At 40.2% G+C, this 23,515-nt stretch overlaps 1 protein-coding gene across 2 annotated transcripts in view; it reads right to left on the bottom strand.

Moving 5' to 3' along the window:
• Positions 1 to 23,515, bottom strand: part of UTP20 (UTP20 small subunit processome component) — a 131,729-nt gene that overhangs the window by 61,893 nt on the left and 46,321 nt on the right. For both annotated transcript variants that reach the window (XM_014591769.2, XM_006141387.3), the window contains exons 22-29: positions 20,486 to 20,671; positions 16,406 to 16,496; positions 15,646 to 15,731; positions 14,959 to 15,084; positions 12,239 to 12,405; positions 9,865 to 10,073; positions 1,806 to 1,949; positions 1,004 to 1,083 (exon numbers count right to left, since the gene is read on the bottom strand). In XM_014591769.2, coding sequence (XP_014447255.1) covers positions 1,004 to 1,083; positions 1,806 to 1,949; positions 9,865 to 10,073; positions 12,239 to 12,405; positions 14,959 to 15,084; positions 15,646 to 15,731; positions 16,406 to 16,496; positions 20,486 to 20,671 — 1,089 coding nt within the window. The remainder of the gene's footprint in view (positions 1 to 1,003; positions 1,084 to 1,805; positions 1,950 to 9,864; positions 10,074 to 12,238; positions 12,406 to 14,958; positions 15,085 to 15,645; positions 15,732 to 16,405; positions 16,497 to 20,485; positions 20,672 to 23,515) is intronic.

The following is a 23,515-nucleotide window of genomic DNA, read 5'->3' as shown; positions in this document are numbered from 1 at the left end:
AAAAAAAACAATTAATTTTAATACTTCTAATCTTTACATTTACTCAAACTAAAAATCACAAGAGTATTTAAGTCGTAATGTAATATATACTGTACCATTTTGATTTACATTAAAATGTACGCTATTACTTTCCCTATATTATTCTAAATAGTTGAAACACTCCAAGAGATGTATCATGAAGTCTCCTTCCTCCACTCTGGTCCATCCAAAACTCCACATGCTTATGATAAGATTACTAGCAGTTTTTCATGTATCCTTCTAAATATTTTGTATTTAGCTACACACACCTAAAAGTATTCTACGTGAATCACACTAGTATTCTGAGATCTTTCCTTCATATATATATATATATATATATATAGGCATATATATGGGTATTTATGGGTGTACATAGGCATAGGACACAAGCACTTGCCAGAGAGAGAGGCAAACTGAGAAACCACCCCTTAGGGAGGTGGCCATGTTGCAATCCCTTCTCCTCTATTTTCCTCTAGGTATTTTGGAGACACAGACACACACACACACACACACACACGTCTGGTATGTTTTTCAGACTGCCAGGTCCAAGACTTGAACCACGGAGTTGGACATGTGGGATCCAAAGCTTTAACCATCACCCACCACCTGCTGGATCAAGATCTTTCCATTTTTTTACTTAGCTGCCTTTTCTCTAACTGGATCTAAAGTAGCTCACTGAATGGAAAGACCATACGTTATATTAGTCATTCTCTAGGTTAGTTTTGAAGAAATTATTATACAACATTGCTGGTTTTTATTTCTTTCCCCAGAGATAGGATCTCACTATGTTATGATCTTCCTGCTTTAACTTCCCTAAGTCACTGGGGTTACAGGTGCATATCACTGTGCCTGGTTTTTAGGTGCGACTGGGAATCAAACCCATGTAGTCGTGGGCGGTAGAACACAGTATCTGAGCAGCCTATGCCACCACTGTTAGACCTAAAATGTTGCCCTTTCCAAAGGATTTTTTTAAAAAAGCTTATACCTTGCATTTCTACTCCAGACACTAATTAGTTTCAGCAGAGGAGTAGGCGAATACTGACTCTCAGATCCAAGCCTGCTGATCTAGGAGACAAAATAAAAACAGAACACCAAATAAAAGCATGTACAGAATCATAGAAATAAAAACCAAAAAGAACAAGCATGAAAACCACACCAGGGGATGAAAAGACCAAGGAACAAGAGATTAACATTTAAAGGGCAGACTGAGGAAAAACACGAAGGGATTAAAATAATATCTCTACAAGAAAAATGGCAAACTCCGTACATAGAAGTGCTAGTCTGTTGAAAGGAACCAAATATTCTAGGTTTTAAATAGGAATGACTGATGGTTCAAGCAGTTAAAACTGTTTCCTAAAGTCAAGTCTCTCCTAGAGTCTTCTTAGCTATACCTACACCAGTTATCACCACCAAGTGGTTATAACCAGAGAAATCAAACAAGGAAATAGATGACAAAAACACCCATGTACGTGCCCTCGCTCTTGTCAAAAGCTAGAGGTAATGTTCCGGGAGGTGCTAGGAAGGTTGTGCTTACGGGGGACTATCACATTCCAACCAGCTGGAAGTCCAAGTGCCCTGGTACTGCAGAAATAAACTCCTGGGCCTCAGGTGACAGTGGGGCAAGGAAAAGTGCTCTAAAAACATTCAAAAATAAAGGCTCAACATAAAAGACTAGGACATGGGTTCACATCTGAACTATGGTGAACTGTGGTGAACAGACTATGCTGGCAAACGAACAAAAGAATAAACTGAAGGTGTCTGGGCAGAATGTAGAAATCGAGGTTTACCTGGGGCCAAACTGCACCATGAAACACAGCATCGATTTCTTCTGCTCTGAACTGATAGGATTCCCAGTCCAGAAAGATATCAGTTATCATTTTGATTCCAAGACGTCTTAAGTTTTTTAGTGGGTTAATAAACCTTAGTTGTATCTGTAAAACAAAGATCTTCTATTTAAAAAAAAACCACATCATATATATATATATAAATACATATTTATATATATATATAAATACATCATATATATATATAGTTTTTCATTACTGACTCCTCAGAGAACACTCTTACTTACATGGCTAAGAATCTGAGCAGAAATTCTGTTATCAAACCTGTTGACTTTGAGTTACAAGGAATATCAACTAAGCAAGCCATATCTTTTATTGAACAAGAAAGAAAAGCAGAGAGTTACAAAAAATCAAATGGTGCAGCTGGACAGTGGCACACAAGTAAAACTCAGTGTTCTAGGAGGCTGATGCACCTGGGAGAGTTCTGAATTCCCACTCCAGAGAACTTACCGAGCACATGGAGAACCCACATATCCACCTTCTGGGGCTGGCTGAGACAGGGATTGGGCTGCAGCATCAAATCCCTGTAGGGTTTTTTTCTTTCTGTTTCTCTCACAGGAAAAACAGATGAATTTGACTGTCCATCAAAATCCTAACAGTTGTCCTTAATTAAAAACATGGGGCCAGCAGCTGTCGTGGTGGCTAAGGCACCGGATCCCACATGGCTGACTCCACGCTTCAAGTCATGGACCCAGCAGCCTGAAAAACACGCCGGGCATTGTGCATGTGTGCCCAAAATCCCGAGAGGAGAATGGAGGAGAAGCAACTGTAGCATGGTCATGCCTACTGAGGGGGTGATTTCTCACTTTCCTTCTTTCTCTGTCTCTCTCTCTCTGGTGAGTACATGCACCCTATAGCAAAATAAAAAATTTATTATCTTTCCATATGGTGAAATACTTTGTGCAGTAAGATTTGAGGTGAAAGAATCAAACTATGGAAAATATATTTTATTTGTATGTGAGCATGCACACATGTGCACACACACACACACACACCACTGTATCAAAGGAAATACAATTAGGAAAAAAATAAGATGTGTCTGTTTAGAGGAACCAAGACTGGAGTGGAGTTGAATTAATAGTGAACCTTCCCTTTCCTTTCCTTTTTTAAAAGAGATTTTTGCTATAGGACACCTGTGCTCTCCAGGGGGACAGAAAGAGAGAGAGACAGAACATGAGAAATCACCCCTCCACAGGGGTGATGGCCACGACAAAATCTCTTCTCTTTCATTCTTATATTGCCACAATCTCTTCTCTTTCATTCTTCTCTTGGGACTTTGGGCACACACGCACATGTGCCCAGCCTGAGTTTCAAGCCTCCGGGTCTGGGACTCGAACCGCAGTCAGCCATGAGGGAGTTCAGAGACATAACCATTACGCTATCTGTTGGTCCCTGAATGTTGTCTTATAACAGACATTGTTACTTCCACTGGCCTCGCCTTCCCTATAAGTTATAAAAGTCACAGATATGCATCCTATTTGTTCAGCTCAGAGTAGAACAAGGTACTGAGTTCCCAAGCAATAGTCCAACGGCCAGACACAGCCCCGATGTCAACTGAAAGTCTTATTGAAGGCCAAATTATTAAATGTATGTGAGAGACTGAAAATGCCAAAGATATCCACTAGAGAAGGAACTTCTATACATTTGAAGAGAGTGAAGATTCATGGAAAAGAGACATTTCCAGGACACATTAAAGATCAAAAGGTTTAGGCCAGGCAAAGGAGAGACAAAGGCCTCAGATTTCTTCTAAGTACAGAATGCTGTAAAAATCAGGGACTAGCAGATGGTGTAATGGTTATGTTGCTGGTCTCCAACATAGTTGACTCCGGTTTAAGTCCCGGATCTGGAGGCTTAAAACTCATGCCAGGCACATGTGTGCGAATGCCCCAAATCCCTAGAGAAGCCTGGAGAAGTGACTGCGGCATGGCCATCCAACCAGGGGGTGATTTCTCACTTTCTGTCTGTCTCTCTTTGTTTCTCCAGTGAGTGCCCGTACCTTACAGCAAAAATCTCTCTTAAAAAAAAAAAAAAAGGATGGGGAAAGGGTCAAGCCCCAATTGTTTTCCCACTTGGTTAATACACTGTGGGCTTTAGATACATAGAGACAACTTATTTTTACATATGACCTTAATTACATAGATCGACTTGAAAAGCCATCCTGAAATGTAAAGACACAAATGCTCTCTTCCAGTGAATATCAAGTCTTACTGCCAAGATATCATGAAGAAAATAGGGAAGTTATGTATCATGAAATCTGACACTCTGACCAACAGAGGTACCTGAGTGTGAAATAATCCATTTTAAATTGAAGTGAACATGAACAAAGATGCCATTAATTGGCTGTGCAAGCCTGAAGAACCATGCTGTCTTTCTTACCATCTACTTCTAGCTAGTTATCTCATGCAGTTTACAGAGAAAGGGAATGATAGGTAAGCACAAGGTGACAGGCTTCCAAGCCATGCTGTTCTGCTTTGATTCTATGAGCAGGATTTTCATTGTCAGCTGTACCATGTTTAGTGAAAGATAAAAAACTATCACTGATTTTTTTTTTTTTTGAGAGGTTTTTGCTATAGGGCGTGTGCGCTTGCCAGACAGACAGAGAGAGACAGAGAGACAGAAAGCAGGAAATCACCCCCCAGGGGGGATGGCCACGCCGCAATCCCCTCTCCTCCACTCTCCTCTCGGGATCTTGGGCACGCACGCACACGCGCCCGGTGTGAGTTTAAGCCACCGGGTCCGGGACGTGAACCACGGTCGACTACATGGGAGTCCAGCGACATAGCCATTACGCTAACTGCTGGTCCCTTCAAAAACTATCACTGATTTTTGAAAAAAAAAACATGGCATCGCGATCATCTGGAACATTATAAAGCTGTAGCAAACATCATATAAAATACGACAAAACTCCTACTCCATCCTCCTTGGGTAGGATCTGAAGGCTCTGTAATCATTTTTATAACTATTATAGTGCCAGCTGCTTGGTTTACTCAGCAACTGTTGAACGAACCAGAGGAAAAAACCCTGGTGGAAAAGCAGATAGATATGTCACTGGACTGTCATGTAGTTGACTGCAGTTCAAGTCCTAGACCTGGCGGCTTAAAACTCACACTGGGTGTGTGTGTGTGTGTGTGTGCCCAAAATCCAGAGAAGAGAATGGAGGAGAAGGGGTTGAGGCATGGCCATTTGCCCTGAGGTGTGATTTCTCATTTCTGTCTCTCTGGCAAACACATATGCCCTATAGCAAAATTCTCTCTCTCTAAAAGGGGGAAAAAAAACCCTGGAAACAAGCCATTGTAGACTATAATTCCTAGGGGAGGCCAATATGACTGAGTTGATGTATGTTTACAAGTTACCTTATTTGGGACCAGCAGTTGGTATAATGGCTATGTTGCTGGACTCCCATGTAGCCGACCGCAGTTTGATTCCCGGACCCGGTGGCTTAAACTCATGTCGGGCACATGTGCATGCATGCCCAAGATCCTGAGAGGAGAATGGAGAAGGGATTGCAGCGTGGTCATCCTGCCCAGGGGGTGATTTCTCGCTTTCTCTCAGTCTGTCTCTATCTTTCTGGCGAGTGCACGCGGCCTATAGCAAAAACCTCTCAAAAAACAATAACACTCTATTTGCTTAAATTGTACAAAAAATAAAAACAAAAAAATCCTACCAACACAAAGCCAACAACAACCTTCACAAGACCTGTTTCAGTGTTAGTTCTCTGAAGGGCACGAAAGACATATAAAAGTAAATGTATAACCGAACTGAAACATTTAAAAGTAGAACTTTAACTCACTTAGGCAAAATTACTATGCAATAATTCATATGGCACTTAAAGGAATTTCTTGGACTTGTCTAAGAATTAAAAAAGAAAAAGAAGGCTGCTCATCACATCTGTCAACAAGCTTAACACCTCACTAACTAATGGACTGTGAAATTGCATCAATGATCCTCCAAGCCACTGATTGCTGACTTGGAGTAAGACTGCATTACTGAGTAACTTCCAAGTTAACTGAAAATTCAAAGGGCTTATACAGGCTTTATAACACCTCTCACCTTTCATGACTCACTATATGCAAATACAGATAAAGTTATTATCACTTGCAGCAAGGCATAAAATTCTCATATAATTCTTCCTACGATTCCTAAGCTCCTAAGAATTTCCTAAGACTTCTTTTTGGCTTCTACTCTTGGCCTCCCACAGGTCTCTTCCATAAAGCAACTAAGGCAATTATTTTAAAAATTACAGTCCTTAGGGCCAGCCAGCAGGTGGTTTAGTGGTTAAGGCCATAGACTCCCCTATGGCCGACCATGGTTAGTTTGTGTCCTGGACCTGGCAGCTTGTTTTCTCACTTTCTCGCTCTCTCTCTCTGACCAAATTAAAAAGAACAATAACAAATTAAATTAAGTGAATAAATAATTATTTTAAAAAGTTAAAAAAAATTATAGTCCTCACCACTACCCTGCTTCAAGCCTCACAGCAGCTTCTCAGTAAACTCAGAAGTAATTCCAGCTCATCACAGCCTGCAAGGTCCTTGAGAACCCACCCTACTTACCTCTTTTTTTTTCCTAAGAGGTTTTTGCTATAGGGCACGAACACTCGCCAGAAAGAGAGAAACAGAGAGACAGAAAGTGAGAAATCAGCCCCCCAGGGGGGATGGCCATGCCGCAAATCCTTCTCCTCCACTCTCCTCTCGGGATCTTGGACATGCACGCACACGCACCCGGCATGAGTTTAAGCCACCAGGTCCAGGACTCGAACATGGGAGTCCAGCAACATAGCCATTACGCTGTTGGTCCCCTACTTACCTCTTGACCCTCATCTTACACAACCGTTCCTGCTCACTGTGCTCTGGTCATCTTACCTTTGTTTGTTTTAAGAGCGTAGAGAGCCTGTTCCCATTTCAGGGACTTTGCACTAGGCATTTTCACTGACTGAAGTATTTATTCCATGGCTGGGTAGGTTTAAGCCCAAATACCACCTCTCTAGAGGACCTTGACCACCCAAATACCACCTGCTTAGAGAGGACCCTGACCACACTAGTAGAAGGAGCACTTCATCTACCCCCACTCTGCTATACCATATTCCCTCATCTTATGCTAAGTTCTCACATTTTCCATGGCTCTCCTTCACAAGCTCAGGCTTGTTTCTACTTTCTCCGATTCATAAAGTGCATTTTTAATAGGTGGTTTAACATCCTTGTCTAATTTTTTTTATCTCATCTGTATCATTTCTGGATCTGCTTCTATTGACTGATTTTTCTTTTTTTTTTTCTTTTTTGGGAGAGGTGTTTGCTATAGGGCGCGTGCGCTCGCCAGACAGAGAGAGACAGACAGAGAGACAGAAAGCGAGAAATCACCCCCCAGGCGGGATGGCCACGCCGCAATCCCTTCTCCTCCGTTCTCCTCTTGGGTTCTTGGGCACGCACGCACACGCGTCCAGTGTGAGTTTTAAGCCACCGGGTCCGGGACACAAACCGCGGTTGACTATGTGGGAGTCCAGCGACATAGCCCTTACGCTAACTGCTGGTCCCGACTGGTTTTTGTTCTTATCATGGGTAAAATTTTCTTCTTCCTTTGCATGTCTGGTAATATTCAACAAGATGTCAAACACTGTAAATTTTATTTTCATTAAAATTACTTAAAAGTTCTCAAGTTTGGCTCTGAAATGCAGTTAATTTACCTCAGAAAAGTTTTATCTCTTTATGTTTCGTGAGATAGGTCCAGAACAGCCTTTGCTCTAAGGCTAACATGGCTCTTCTACTGAGGCAATACCCTTACGAAGATTACCTGGTGTCACATGTACGACAAGGTTTCTACTCTGGCTGTTGGGAATGTGAGCTATTCCCAGCCCTGTGCTGGTCTCAGAGCCGTTCCTCCTGCTCCTTTCTGATGATTTTTCTCCTTCCAGCTAAGATGGTGTAAGAGGGACTGGATTTACTCTCCTCTCTTTACCAACTAAAAGACTGAACAAAACATATTAAAATTTTCAGACATAGGATATTAAGCAGCAGAGGCCCAGAAGCCCTGGCAAAGAGAAGAAACTGAAATAAGCCCTACAATTTCCCCAGCTTACAGCATGTAGTGTGTTCATGCCTTAGCAAAGGAAGGAAGGGGTCAGGCGGGTTCCAGGGATACTGAGATAAGCACTGGGCAGCCTAGAGAAGCCAAAGCAGCTAGAATTCACAGGGCAGAGGACTGGAAAGGGGAGCGCTGCACAGATAATGAAGATCTGAGACCTACATAGGGATCTCATTTCACTGTTCTCTCAGAACTTAGCACCAGCTGGGGACCAGCAGTTGGCATAATGGCTATGTCACTGGACTCCCATGTAGTCGACTATGGTTCGAGTCCCGAACCTGGTGGCTTAAACTCACACCAAGTACATGTGCATGTGTGCCCAAGATCCTGAAAGGAGAATGGAAGAGAAGGGAGTGTGGTGTGGCCATTCCCACTGGGGGGTGATTTCTTGCTTTCTGTCTCTCTGTCTCTCTCTGTCTTTCTGGCGAGCTCACATGCCCTATAGCAAAAACCTCTCCCAAAAAACAACAACAAGAACAAAAAAATTAGCACCAGCTGACATTATTCTAAGGACTGGTATTTTTTTTATTACTTTTCTTCCCATGATACTGAGTCCTTCCATGTCTCATTCCCCACTTGCAACAAAGTCTGGCTATGCATAGGAGGTGCTCAGTAAGTACTTATTGGGTAAATAAATGGACATAAATGGACAGAACTTTGTGTTTGCTTTGCTCCCTGCTCTGTTTCCAGTGCTCAGAACAGTGCCTGGTATAGCATACGGGATCAATAAATACTTACTGAAGGAGTAAGTGGAAGTATGAGGAAAACAAAGGTAGCTACCAAAATAGGTGTGTTCTAAATCTCTAGATCTTGGAAATCAGAGAATATTATTTCATCACTAAAGCAGATTTATATCCACAAATAGTCCCCCAAAACAGCCTAAAATTTTGGCTACTAATTTTTACTTAACATGAACATATCTGAGAGGCAGTTCACCAGGTGTGATCATAAATCAAATGAAATAAATCTGAGCTAAATGCAACTGTGTCTATTTGTCATTAACTGAGAGTCAACAGCAGAAATCTGAGGCTATACCTTTAAGTAACGAAATCAGTCTATAAAGACAGTATGGATTGTTTCTCTAAGCTGCAAAGACTGCATTCATGTCTCCACAGTCGTGTCAACAGAACATAAATATATTGTCTTGAATACAATTCAGAAAATATTTACTGAGCACCTCCTGGCAGCTGGCCATCTGGCTTGTCTTATCCAATCTTCCTGCTTATCTCTACGCAAAAGATTGCACTTATTGTAGGCAATCATTTATTTTTTTAAAGCTTTTCTTTTTCCATAGGGCAATACACTCATGGGAAAAGAGAGAGAGACAGTCAGTCAGTAAGAAGGAAAGTGACAAGTCACCATCCGGGAAGATGTCCAGGTTGCAATCCCTTGTCCTCCTCTCCTCTTAGGACTTTGGGCATGCATACACAGACATACACCCAGTGTGATTTTCAAGCCACCAGGTTCAGGATTCAAACCATGGATGGCCATATAGGAGTCTAGTACCTTAACGACTGCACCATTTGCAGGCCCCTCAATCATTAACTTCTTAAAGAACTTCGGTCTACTCTGTTTCAAAATTACAAGAATGATGGTAACTGTGAAATGAGAGTTAGAAGATACTCTACATGTCTAGGCTCTTGAAATTAAAATCTAAAAAATGTCAGTTTAAGCACCTCTGACTTGAGTTTCTGAGAAGTATATAGAAGTAATCCACTCTCTACCATTCCACTTCCTGTTAATACGCTTGATGCAATTTGCATAATCTAGTCTTGAAAAATATCTGGAATAAAGATTTCTATTACATGAAAGATTGATTTAAGGAGACATTTTCAAAAGATTATACAAAAGACTTTAACCTGGAAGGATGTTAGTAAATCACAGATTCATTGCCCTGAGAACATGGAGCCCACAGGAAATCTCTCACCTGTTCTCGTTGGTCAAGGATACGTGATGCAGTTGCTGTCATACAGAGCAGAATTTGCAAAATCTTTGGTAAATATGCACTGATCAGGTGACTAATGTTCTTCAATACTATTTCAAGGCTATTCAAGACACCATGCTGACGACCCAAAGGAAGAACTTTAGATAAATCCAAATGTTCTACTGCTTGAATGACTGCAGAATGGCATTCTCCTGGCGAGACAAAAAGGAAAAGGTTTCATGTAAAATGAAACATTAGTTAGTTACTATTTGTAATTCTGGCTTCTTTTCAATTTCTCTCAATACAGTATGTTCTTTTGCTATAAATGATTTACAGATGACAATGCCTTTTTTTTTTTTTTTTTTGGGAGAGGTTTTTGCTATAGGACATGTGCACTCGCCAGAAAGATAGAAACAGACAGAAAGCCAGGAAGTGTGAAATTGCCCCCCAGGGGGATGGCCACACTGCAATCCCTTCTCCTCCATTTTCCTCTTGGGATCTTGGGTGGGCATGCATGCACATGCGCCTGGTGTGAGTTTAAGCCACCAGGTCCGGGACTCGAACAGCAGTTGACTACATGGGAGTTCAGCAACGTAGCCACTATGCCATCTGCTGGTCCTGACAATGCATTTTTCTCATCAATTATTTCCTTCTAATTCTTACCAAATATTCAGTATGCTAGGTAAGGCAGGTTTTACTATTCTTACTTCATAAATGAGGAAAAGAGAATACGAGAGAATAAGAAATGTGGCAGAACTAAATTTCTAAGGCCAATTCTCATCCTCTTTACACTGTTTCTGAAACTCTGTTATTTTATTGCATCTGGCAACTTTCCATACATTTTTCTCAGTCAGCTTCCACTGCCCTACGCTGAGTGCAGCAGACAACGCTGCCCTATGCTGAGTGTGGCAGACAACAGCAGATAAGCTCCTTGAAGGCTGAGAATCAAGGTTTTATTTCTCCTATAGAACCTGATGGATAAGTAAAACAACAGTCATAAATAGCTGCTATGTTGATTTCAGAATTTATGTAAAAGATCTGAATTTGCTGTTGCTTAAACTTAATTTCAAACCATCTCACGTGAGATGATGAGCACACTGCTTCGTTCAGCTGAATGGCCCATCTGTAAGAGGATCATTATTATCTACCCTCCTGTAAGTGGGATATTGCAAAGAATGAAAAGCTCTAGAACCATCAGAGCCAATCTTCCTCATACAATAATATTAAACTGAATGTAACCCTATGTAATAGCTGATCCTATTATCACAGAAAAAGATTAGAAAATATAAAACAAATGTAATATAGCATCCCTAAAAAAAACAAAAAACAAAAAACAAACAAACAAACAAAAAAACTATATCCAGCTAAACATTAAAGTATCATGGGACTGAAGCACAAGTTTTATGGTCAGAAAGATCTCGGTTTGAATCCTAATTCTACCACTTTCCAGCCGAGTGTCCACAGGTAAAATACTCATCTCATCACATCCCAGTTTCCTCATTGGTACAATAGGGTCACTTAAGTAATAATAGTTCATGTAGTTGGTTGTAGTATAGATTAGTTATACTGAGTTGTCTGAAAGTGGATCTGACATAATGTCTCCCATAAAGTAAGCACACAATAAATGCTACATATTATCATTAGTAATAATTACTAATGCTACATATGATAGGACATCCCACAGAGCATTACAGCTCATTGCATGCATTATTACCTCGACTGCATATAGACTGTGAGGTTACGGGCCAACTGTAAATACTCCCTTTTTTATTTTCAATATAGCAGAGTACATAGGGCATAGAAGTTGTTATTCAACGTCATTACTCTATAGATGAATGACTCAATGAACTGATAAATGCCAACACATTTAGGGTTGATTTTGCAGCATGAATTACATTTCTTAGAAGAAGCTCCTACTTTACATATAAGTAAGTACTAGCCATTTTTCAAATGACCTAAAGTTACAACAAAATAATTACACCTTCTTTAATCAGGGGTTTGTTGGGTGCTGATAATCTCCAGGGTCAGCTGTGAGCTTCACCTACTTTAATCAAAGTTTAAATGAGCAGCCAGGCGGTGGTACATGATACGGAAACTGGACTGACATGGAAAAGGTCTGGAACATGTTCCCGGACCTCCTTTGAATGTGCTGGGTACATATGAGTGCCTATAATATGAGCCGGCGGAGACCAGGTGGATCATGGCATAAAAATCCTATTGGGATGTCTATTTCTCTCTCTCACCAAAAAAATATGTCAAAAAAAAAAAAAAAGCTTAAAATGAGTAAGATGTCCAGGAGCAGAGGAAACCTAGCCTAAGCCAGTACAAGTCTTCAGCATTCAGACAGCATTTAGAGTGACAGGGTGTTGACAGCTACCATTCTTGAAGTGCTTCACAGGTTCAAACAGCAGATCTAAGAATATCTGGATCTCCTCAGGTTGGGTCCCAGCAAGGAACCGCAGGACAATGGCTGTGCGAGTTCCTGAAGCGGATTTCCCTTGAGTTTTATTTCCAGTCTTATTCTTCATTCGGCCATACAAAATTCTGAAAAGTCAAAAGAATATTATTTGTTTGCACATAAATTCTATAAAACATAGTTGTTCTGTTTAAGGGTCAGAAGAGCAACTTAACAGGTTTAAATGGAGATAAAACAAGGAAAACTGAAGCCAGAAATTAGATATCTAACAAAGAAATTTAGAGAAATTAAACAAAACAAAACAAAACAAAACAAACAAACAAAAAAACCAAAAAAACAAGGCTAAAGAAGGGAGGAAGAAGGAAATAGCAGACAAAGGCCACTATTTTTTTCTCCTCTTTGTGGGAGAAAGAAAACAAAGAGGCAAGTCAAAGATTAGGTCTAATCAAGGAAATTATTATTATTAGGGCGTATTATACAGTATGATCAACATTTTGTTTTTAAAAACTGTGTGTGTTCAGATGATTTTTGGTTGATTATATTTAACTATTCTTGGACTTCATAAAAACAACTGCTGCTGCTTCTTTTTTTTTCTTTACGTTTTTGCCATAGGATGCGTGCACTTGCCAGAGAGAGAGAGAGAGGGAAAGTGAGAAATCATCCCCCCAGGAGGGATGGCCAGACCACAATCTCTTCTGTTATCCTCTGGGATGTGGGGCATGCATGCACATGTACCTGGCATGACTCTCAAGCCACCAGGTCTGGGACTTGACTCATGGCCAGCCATATGGGAGTCTAGCTCCTTAACCACCATGCCACTGACTAGTCCCTGCCTTTTTATTATTTTCTTTAAAGAGTTATTTTTATTTAACTTTTCTATTTATTTTATTTTAATTTGACCAGATAGGAACAGAGAGAAAGAGACGGAAGTGTGAAAGCAAGCCGCCGGGTCCAGGGCTTGAACCATGGTCAGCCATGTGGAAGTCCACTGCTCTCAACCACCATGCCATCTACTGGCCCCAGCCCCTGTTTTTTTTTAAGAGATCTGTAAAGAGGCTATTAGTATGACTGATGTTTACTATTTACTGTTTTCACAGATCATAAAGTTCACAGTGATAATTTCTGAATACATGGATAATTTCTAATTTATATCTGTGCTGATCTTCACTCCACCAATAATTATATTTTAATACATCCAACCAGTCAGTCATATATGTTAATGCCTACGATAGTAAACTTTTTTTTTATAGTCAGTCATTATGTATCTTTGATAGCAAACTTCTTAGAGTTGGTGACAAATGAGATCAAATAGAGCTATTAGATCAGAGGTGGCAGAAGCCCCAGAATATAACTGTTCCAGCTTCTGTTAAGGGAACTCAAGTCCAATGGATCTAAAAGGTTTGTCCCGGTTCAGTTGGATTCCCACATGGCTGACTATGGTTCGAGTCTCCTGGACCCAGCAGCTTGAAAAATCATGCTGGGCAAGTATGTGAGCATGCCCAAAGTCCTAAGAGGAACAGAGAAGGGACTGTGGCATGGGCATCCGCTTTGGGGGATGTTTTTTCTCTCTCTCTGGCTAATGTGCATGCCCTATGGTTAAAAAAAAAAAAAAAAGAAAAAGAAAAAAAGCCTTCTCCTAGCTTATATAATTACATAATGTAGTCAGGGCTGGATAGCAAGCAAAGGTCTGTCAAATCCTGGTCCCATGAATTTTCAGTCTCTATCATTCTAAGTCTGGTAAACTACTCAAGTTTCTTTTTTTTTTTTTTTTAAATATCCAGTAGACATGATCTTTGCATTGATTGTGGATAATTTTATGTTCCATCATTTTATAAAACTGTAGTATCACTCTGTATCACATGATATTTATAGACACTGGGATGAATTATTGTTATTTCTACTATATCTCAACAAAAATCTTAGGTAAATACTGGATTTAATTTTAACATTATCATTAAAATAATATCATAGTAAGATCTTTGTTCATGTTAAGAACAACATATTCTAAATTAATCCCCATGATAAATTTGATATCTTTGAAAGGTTCAATTAGGGTTGGCCCCACAACCTCATGGTTCATGGAGTCAGAGTCCACGTGGCTGACTGTGGTTTGAATCTTGGCCCCTATGGATAGGAAAACATGCCAGGCACGTGTATATGCAGATTTTAGCGTTAGAGAAGGGTTTGTAGCAATGACCACACCCCATTGGGGGATGCCTTATGTCTCTGTATCTCTTTCTCTGGCAAGCATATGTGCCCTCTACTAATTTAAAAGAAAAAATCCATTTTTTAAAAAATAATCAAAGAAGGGAACCAGCAGTTAGCGTAATGGCTATGTCGCTGGACTCCCATGTAGTCGACCGCAGTTCACGTCCTGGACCTGGTGGCTGAAAACTCACGCCGGGCACGTGTGCGTGCATGCCCAAGATCCCGAGAGGAGAATGGAGGAGAAGGGATTGCGGCGTGACCATCCCCCCTGGGGGGTGATTTCTCGCTTTCTGTCTCTATGTCTCTCTCTGTCTGGTGAACGCACGTGCACTATAGTGAAAAAAAAATAAAAAAAAAATCAAAGAAAAAATAAAATATTCCATTAAAGCTGCTAAGGAATCATAATACTATACTATTAAAATTGTGTTTGTGATTAATTTTTCAAAATAATAGTTTTTAAAAAATACCAATACCTCATCAGAATAGGAAACAGGTCTGCTCGGTGGGCTGTTTTCACTACGGTATTATCTTCTGAAATGCTAAAATGCACAATCTCTTCCTTGAAGCTTCTGTCTTCAAGCAATCTTTGTAAATTTTCCCTTTGAAAAGAATATAGCACAGATCATCACTTAGTCAATAGAACTGTTTAAAAATCCAAGAGTAGAGAAATATATGTATAAAGTAGTAAGAACTAATATATAGTTCATATTTTGACTAAGATCCGTAAATGAAATCCTCACAAAAATATCTTCCAAATGACAAGTTTCCAAATTTCAAAAGGTAAAATGGATTAGCTTTAGTCAATAATTCAGCTGTTTAAATGAGCATGATACAAGAGCTTTCTTCAGTTCTCAAGAGAGATTATGGTTCCTTAAATAAATAAGATTTTATGGCACTATATAGGCAAGAAGAGAAAAATGATATAACCTTTACAACACACATTTAAAGGTTAATATTCTCTTTCTCCTTTATTATCTATATAGAACCATTAACAAATATAGTTCTAGTTTTCATTTCTTGCCTGGAAAAGACATTTTGATTACCTTAGAACAGAGGGAGATTTCCCAGGCCTTCAAGAATACTTTAGAAGGAGATCTTATTAGGCAGAAAGATAAAAATCAAAATCAATCAAATAGCATCTTTAGTTTCAAGTAACTTACCGGTAAGGGAGGATATGAGGATGTTTATAAGTCATTATACAATCCAAGGTTATCTTTTGCACTGTTTGATCTTGGTGTAGCAACAGCTAAGAACGATATTTTATTGAATAAATCAATGAAGTCACATATACATACAGCACGAGTTAGCAATTTACTTAGGTAAATTTGCCAAATTAGACTTCCTAAGTTTTAAGTTTTAAGACAAGTATTAAAGCTGATTCCTGACAACAGCCTTACATTTTTCTGGAGGTAAAGGAGGATAAATAGCGTAAGGACAAAGAAAAGAATGGAAATAACCTCTTGATACCCGCATCCCACATATTTTTTCTATAGCCATTTCTGGAATTCAGAATACATTAGGGCTGCACGAGACTATTATTCCCACGGTCTGTTTTCACTCGGTCGAGTAGATCTGAAATTCTACTACTTTGAAGGTTGACTTAACTAGAAGGAAAACAATGTCCAGTTATTTTTGGAACAACCCTATTCCCTCCCAAAAGCTAATTCTCATAATCCATGCTTTGCTATTCTCACTGTTCATACAGTGATCAGTATTTAGTCAACCAGAATGCCTTCGAAATCAATTAGTGATGTCAAAAATTATTTCTCAAGTTAATGGAAAGTACATCTACTAATAAGAAGTTTAGTATTTTAAAAGGTAGACAGGGTCCTATTTAACAACTTGAAAACTAAATGTTACTTTGGCATTAAAAAAAAAAATGGTACAAGGAACTACAGTGTAAGAATTTATTTTACTTACCTGAAGATATAACTCATATAACTTGGGCTCGAGGTATAAGGCCCGTGGATTTGAAAATTTAGAGAAAACTTGCAAATGAGCAATTAATTGCCTAAAGAAAAACAAAATAGGGAGTATTATATAATTAAAGAATGAGGTTATGTTCTTGAGCTATTACCCATAAGTTTACTCTCTCACGAGTACTCCAAACACCTTGCTAAGAGTTTCACAATTATAAGCAAGTTTTTTTTTTTAATTTATTCATTCATTTATTTTAATTTGACCAGAGAGACACAGAGAGTGAGAGAAAGAAAAGGAAAGTGAGAAAGCAAGTCACCAGATCTAGGACTTGAACCACGGTCGACCATGTGGGAGTGTCCAGCACCTTAACTACCACACCACCTGCTGGTCCCCATCAAGTTTTAGCTATTTGCATTTAGGCAACTGTTCTGTAGAAATTCCAAATGTCAGGCAGGCCTCTTCTAAAATCCAGGCTCTCCACCTCAGAAAATCCTTCTGGATATGTTTAGAATAGTTTAAATTAAACCGAAATTAGAAAGAAAACAATCTAAACAGTAATATACTCCAAAGTTGAACACAGATGATTTCTAGAATTATTCCTTGTCTAAGTTCTATTCAACAGAGAAGAAAGTGGTAGAACATGTTTCCTCACTTACCAGTCAGGGAGGAGATGAGGAGGTTTAGGTATCATTATGCAAGCCAAGGTTATCTTTTGCTCTGTTTGAGCTTGGTGTAGCAAGCATTTCCTTTTTTGCCACAGGGTGCATGTGCTTTCCAGAGAGAGAGACCGTGAAGGGTAAAGGAAAAAGCACTCCCCATGGGGAATGATAACACAGCAACCCTTTCTCTTCGACCTCTCCCTCCTTTCAGGATTTTGGGCATGCGTGCACACATACACGTCTGCTGTGTTTCTCAAGCCACAGGGTCCAGAACACAAACTGCATGTGGGATCTGGCTGCCCTAAATGCACGCACTTGGCTCTCCTCACTTTCATATAGCATAAATAACTAATGCCAGGTGGCAGAAGTCCAATGTAGGTAGCCAAGGCTCTTGCTTATTAGGAAGAGGAAAGAAAGAGTGAAATTTCTGTGGTCAAAAGTCAAATGTGAAGACGGGAATGCCTTGGAGCAAACTACATCATCCACTAAAACAGACTGAGAAGAGAGCTTCTGTATTCACTCACCAGACCTTATGATCCACAGAACTCATGAGCCTTTTAAAAATATTTTGAGAATGTGATTCTCAAAATATTTGTAACCTATTGGGTCACTGGGAAAATCATGACGTATTTTTGCATAGGAAATTATAGAAAAATGTGTTATGACTTTTCCAATGAACCGAAGATGAGAAGACACTGTATCTACCTCTCTCAAGAACATAAGCAGGGAGCTGTGAAGTGAGTAGACAACAAGGTGCAGGGGTGCCTCTGCAGCTTTAGCTGTGTGGTAAGTCAATTAAGGCACAGACTGAACTGGACTCCCATGAAGTCGACACTGGTTTGAGTCCTATACCTAGTGATTTAAACTCACGCCGGGCATGTGTGCGTGCAAGCCCAAGATCCCAAGAGAAGAATGGAGAAGTGATTGTGGCGTGGCCATCCCCCCTGGAGGGGGTGATTTCTCACTTTATATCTCTCTCTGTCTTTCTGGCAAACGCACAAGCCCTAGAGCAAAAAAACAAAACAAAACAAAACAAAAACAAACAAAAACCAACTTATCTAATACTCACAGCAAGGAGTAGCACCGTGACACTGGTATGAATGGCTGTTATGATACTGAGGAAGATAACTTTCAATTTTTTTTTCTTCAAGAGATTTTGGCTATAGAGTGTGTGCCTTTGCCAAAGAGACAGAAATAGAAATCAACCCCCCAGGGGAGATGGCCATGCCACAGTCCTTTCTCCTCTCTTCTCCTCTTGGGATTTTGGGCGCACATACATATATGCCTAACATGAGTTTCAAGTCACTGGGTATGGGTCTCAAACCGCAGTCGACTATGTGGGAGTCCAGCACTGAAACCCTTATGTCATCTACCGGTCCAGGGATAATTTTCAGCTTAAAAGACAAGAAAAATGTCAGTGAAGCAGCAGTATCGAAGTATGCTCTGCAGTATGAACAGAATTTCAATTGGCAGAAATGAGGCAAAGGCACCGTGGAAAGAGGGAAGGGCATAAGCAGAAGTCCAGAGGCAGAAAGGAAGAAGTACAACTGGAAAATAGCTCTTGATTTATTCAACAAACATGCAGTCATCTCTTGAGACCGAAGGGAGAATGATTCGAGGACTTTGCTCCTCCCCCACCGCAGCAGATGGCAAAGTCTGTGATGTGCAATCCCTCACGTAAATGGTATGTTATTTGCACACAACCTATACATACCCTCCTGTATATTTTAAATAATCTCTAGGTTACTTATAAGTAATCTCAGCATCAGACATAAGTGAAAAGGAAGACATATAGATAAACTTCTCCAGCATCGCTCTTCTAGGGAGCTGCCTCTTTGTAACAACTATGTTCCGCGCTGCACCTGTGACTGATGCAATCTCTGGGTACAGAACTCGTGTGTACAGAGGGCCGACAGTCGCAAGGACTAATCTCCTGCTAGGTTTTACCCCCCACACACACACCCCCCAATTGAAAAAGACATCAGCAATCTTTGTCTTAGATGAAGCAGTGGGAGACAGAATGCTGGGCAGAGGCAGAGAAGGACCTAGAGTTACACAAAGCTTGGTCATGACCTTCCCTGCCCTGTGCTCTCATGCGTGATTTCCATTAGCTGACAAGTCCTTCCCTGTCCCAGCTGCCTGGCAAGCTTTCATCTTTCAGCATCAAAAGTGTTTGCTCTCCTTTGCTTTGAGAGTTACACAAAGCTTGGTCATGACCTTCCCTGCCCTGTACTCTCATGCGTGATTTCCATTCCATTAGCTGACAAGTCCTTCCCTGTCCCAGCTGCCTGGCAAGCTTTCATCTTTCAGCATCAAAAGTGTTTGCTCTCCTTTGCAAAAAGTCTTCCCTGGGTTTTTGGAGGTCAAATCAAATGATTCTGCACTGTGCTGCCTTAACTTCTTTCAACTGTTTCTAGGGGCCAGCAGATGGTGTAATGGTTACCTTGTTGGACACCCACATGGCCACCTACAGTTCGAGTCCCAGACTTAGAGGCTTGAAACATGCCAGGCACGTGCATGTGCATGCCCAAAATCGTGAGAGGAGACCAGTGGAGTAGGGTTTGTGGCGTGGCCATCCCCCAGGGGTGATTTCTTGCTTTCTGTCTCTGGCAAGCACATGTGCCCTATACCAAAAACTCTTTCTTAAAAAAAAAAAAAATTCTTCTATAAAAATATTTCAGCAGACATTTGACCATGACTCCTGCTTTGAGAGGCAATGCAGAATTCATCTCTCTAGCCCAGTACTTAAGAGGCATTCAACACGGTTTTTGAGTGGCTTAATTAGTAATGGATTATGGGAATATTGAACAAATGAGAGCATCAGCTTGTGATGTAAAAATGTTAGAAACAACACAGCAACACCAATCTAGTGGATTATAAATGCTTCAATTCAGACAATCTTCAAGTGGGCTTAAGTAACTTCTGAAAACGTGATCACTTTTTTTTTTTCCCCAGGTTTTTAACAATTTCAGTAAATGAATAACCAAGAGAGTAAGAGAGAGAGTATAACAACTTGTCTCTGGTAGGACAGAGAGAAGTGCTGACCTGCTAATTGGTAAGAGAAAAGATGTTCTATTATGTGGTTTCCTAGCACACAAACACCATACTGCGGTGCTTTGACAATGAACAACAAAGGTCAAAGAGAATTTAAACATGCCAGGCCTCTAAGCTCTCCTCCATAAAAAGGGAACTATGTGGGGCTGGTAGGTAGCGTGGTAGTTAAGGCACTAGACTCCCACATAGCTGAACACGGTTCAAGTCCCAGACCTGGCAGCTTGTGTTCTCACTTTGTCTCTCTGGTCAAAGTAATTATCTGAGCAATTCATCTTAAATGAGGCTATTTCACATGTAGGTTATCAGAGACGACTTCTGATCCTCCCCAAAGTGTGGCTCTACGACCTCTCAGCAATGGCGAACTTACTTTGCAGCTGCTCTTCTTGTCTTTTTCTTCTGTGAGGGTTCGTCTTGGGGCACCCCCTCTTCCTCCATCTCCTCGTCTTCTCCAGCAGCAGCTTCCTCTTCCATTTCCTCCACTGTTACCCCTTTGCCTTTTCTCCGCAGATCTTGGGTTGGAGCAACTTGCAGGTCTGCTGGGTAATACTCATTGCTACAGTGAAAGAGAGTGCCACGACATAGATGAAGATGGCATGCCAACCCGGAAGGTCCTAATTCTGTTTAGGAGCGAGATGGCCCAAGTTCACAGGATCAAGAGACACCAAAGAATTGGGGTCGGCAGGTGGCAAGGTGGTTAAGGGTGCTGGACTCCCACATGGCCAACTGCGGTTCAAGTCCTAGACCTGGCGGCTTGCATTTTTCCCTCTCTCTCTGTCTCACTCTGTCCCTCTCTGACTAAATTAAAATAAGCAAATAAATAAATAAAGTTAAATAAAATAATTCTTTAAGGAAAAAAATTACAAAGAATTGGGGCCAGTAGGTGGTGTAGTGGTTATAGTGCTGGACTCTGACATGGTTGATTGGGGCTTGATTCACGGACCCAGAGGCTTGAAAAATCACACCAGATGCATGTGTATGCATGCCCCAAATCCCAGGAAGAGAATGGAAGGGAAGGGATGCAGTGTGACCATCCCCCTGGAGGTGATTTCTCACTGTCCCTCTCACTGTCTCTGTCAGTCTGGAGAATGTAAGCACCCTATGACAAAAACTTTAGAGAAAAAAATACAAAGAGTAAAAGAATACATTTGAGGATAGCAACCTACCAACTCTCCCCACAAGAAACTCTAGGTTAATACAGATCGACACACTAAACTACATCTTAAGGCTAGGACTCTACTATACTTTGTATGCTCATCTAACAGAATCTAGTACCTACTAAATAAAAAAATGGATGAATGAAATGAGCAAAGCTGCTTTGTCGGCTACAAACTGTACTATTATCCACTTAATAACAACATTTTATATGTTCAAAATTCAGTTAACCATGCTACATATTTTTCATCTTTATTTCCATGCTGTGCATGTTCTCTCATTCACTTACTAAATGAAATAATCCACACAAAGCATTTAGAAGAGTGCCTAGCACTCAGTAGGTATTCACTGAGTGTCACAAACTATTGAGATGTTGTTGCTATTGTGATTCATTCTAGCTCCTAGTTTGTTTCTTCTCACAGAATTGTAATTAATATCAAATTAATTTGAACTGTTATCTGGTTGTAAGGATTTGTGTCCCGTCTTGAGATATGGATAGGTTCATGTACTTACCATTTGAACAGAATCCTAACCTGTTTCCTGGCTTTAAGTTTTAAGCAAAGTTCCTTACATTTCTTTGATTTAAGTTAAAACTGGTTTTCTTAATAGTACCTAGTGAACTCACTGTTGAAAGTAGTTATTTAAGAAATTGTGTGATCAATACAATGTGGTGGGGAAAGGAATGGAAGACAACTGTAGACACCAGAGATAGTGTGAGAAGAGGGTGGGAAAGGGCAGAGGGTCAGAAATAGGGGTAAAAAAATACTGGAAACTAGAAATTGAAAATTTTTTATAATAGCGTGCATGATTAAGCCACTATGCAGTATATTCTGGACGGCAAATCACATTTTGTATGCTGTGACGATGCTTAGGGAATGAATGTAAATTAATTTAAAAAAAGAAAAAGGTTCAGAAAAAAACTAAAACCGTTTTCTTGAAATTAAAAAAAAAATGCTTTGAAAATACTTATTCGACAACTACAGTAAGTTATATAGCCTTAGCTAGGTACTACTTTATAGGATGTTCATTTTACTCACTGAGCTTTATGCCATGGAAATTTATCAGCTGTGCTTGCTATGAAAATATTTAGATTAATTAAGATCTTTAGTGATTCAATAAAATGGGGAAAAAAATGTATAGAAAGCAAACATAGATACCAGAGACGGTGGGAGGAGAGTGGGAGATGGCAGAGGGTAAGAGATAGGGAATCAAGGATGGGAAAAAAAAGCAAAACATACAGGAAACAAGAAATGGAAAATTATTTGTTGACTATAACATGTAGGTCAATGTGCTTGATTGAGCCAATATACAGTGTACTCTGGATGGAAAATCTCACTTTGTAAGCCGTAATGATGTACAGTGAATGAATGTAAATAAATTTAAATAAAAAAATAAATTAAAAAACGATTTTTAACAGCAAAAAAATAAATAAATAAATAAAATAAATAAATTTCCATGGGGAAAAAAAATTAATTTGAACCATTATTAGAAATACAAGTTGCTGGGACCAGCAGTTAGCATAATGGCTATGTCGCTGGACTCCCATGTAGTCAACCGCGGTTCAAGTCCTGGACCCGGTGGCTTAAACTCAAGCCGGGCGTGTGTGCGTACATGCCCAAGATCCGGAGAGGAGAATGGAAGAGAAGGGATTGCGGCGTGGCCATCCCCCCTGGGGGGGGGGTGATTTCTCGCTTTCTGTTTCTCTGTCTCTCTGTCTGGTGAGCACACGCGCCCTATAGCAAAAACCTCTCAAAAAAAAAGAAATATAGGGAACCAGCAGTTAGTGTAATGGCTATGTCGTTGGATTCCCACGTAGTCGACTGCGCTTCGTGTCCCAGACCCGGTGGCTTAAAACTCACGTCGGGCGCGTGTGCGTGCGTGCCCAAGATCCCAAGAGGAGAATGGAGGAGAAGGGATTGCGGTGTGACCATCCCCTCTGGGGGAGTGATTTCTTGCTTTCTGTCTCTACGTCTCTCTCTGTCTGGCGAGCGCACGGGCCCTATTGCGAAAACCTCTCCAAAAAAAAAAAAAAAAAAGAAATATAAGTTGCTAGTCAAAAAGTAGGAATAAAAAGCCCATCCTATGTTTCAAAGTCAGAATTACATGTGACCTTTGGATTTTCCATTAGTTTGGGTCACCTACCTATGCGTGATGTATAAATCAGTGCTAACTAGTTTCAATTTATTTGTTTTGATTTTTCAAGAATTATTTATTTTATCTATTATTATTTTTCAACTTGCCATAC

This window comes from Tupaia chinensis, unplaced genomic scaffold (genome assembly GCF_000334495.1).
Source record: "Tupaia chinensis unplaced genomic scaffold, TupChi_1.0 Scaffold000054_1, whole genome shotgun sequence".
Classification (NCBI taxonomy): Eukaryota; Metazoa; Chordata; class Mammalia; order Scandentia; family Tupaiidae; genus Tupaia; species Tupaia belangeri.
The sequence above is the reverse complement of the archived record's forward strand: the minus strand, read 5'-3'. Positions and strand labels throughout refer to the sequence as shown.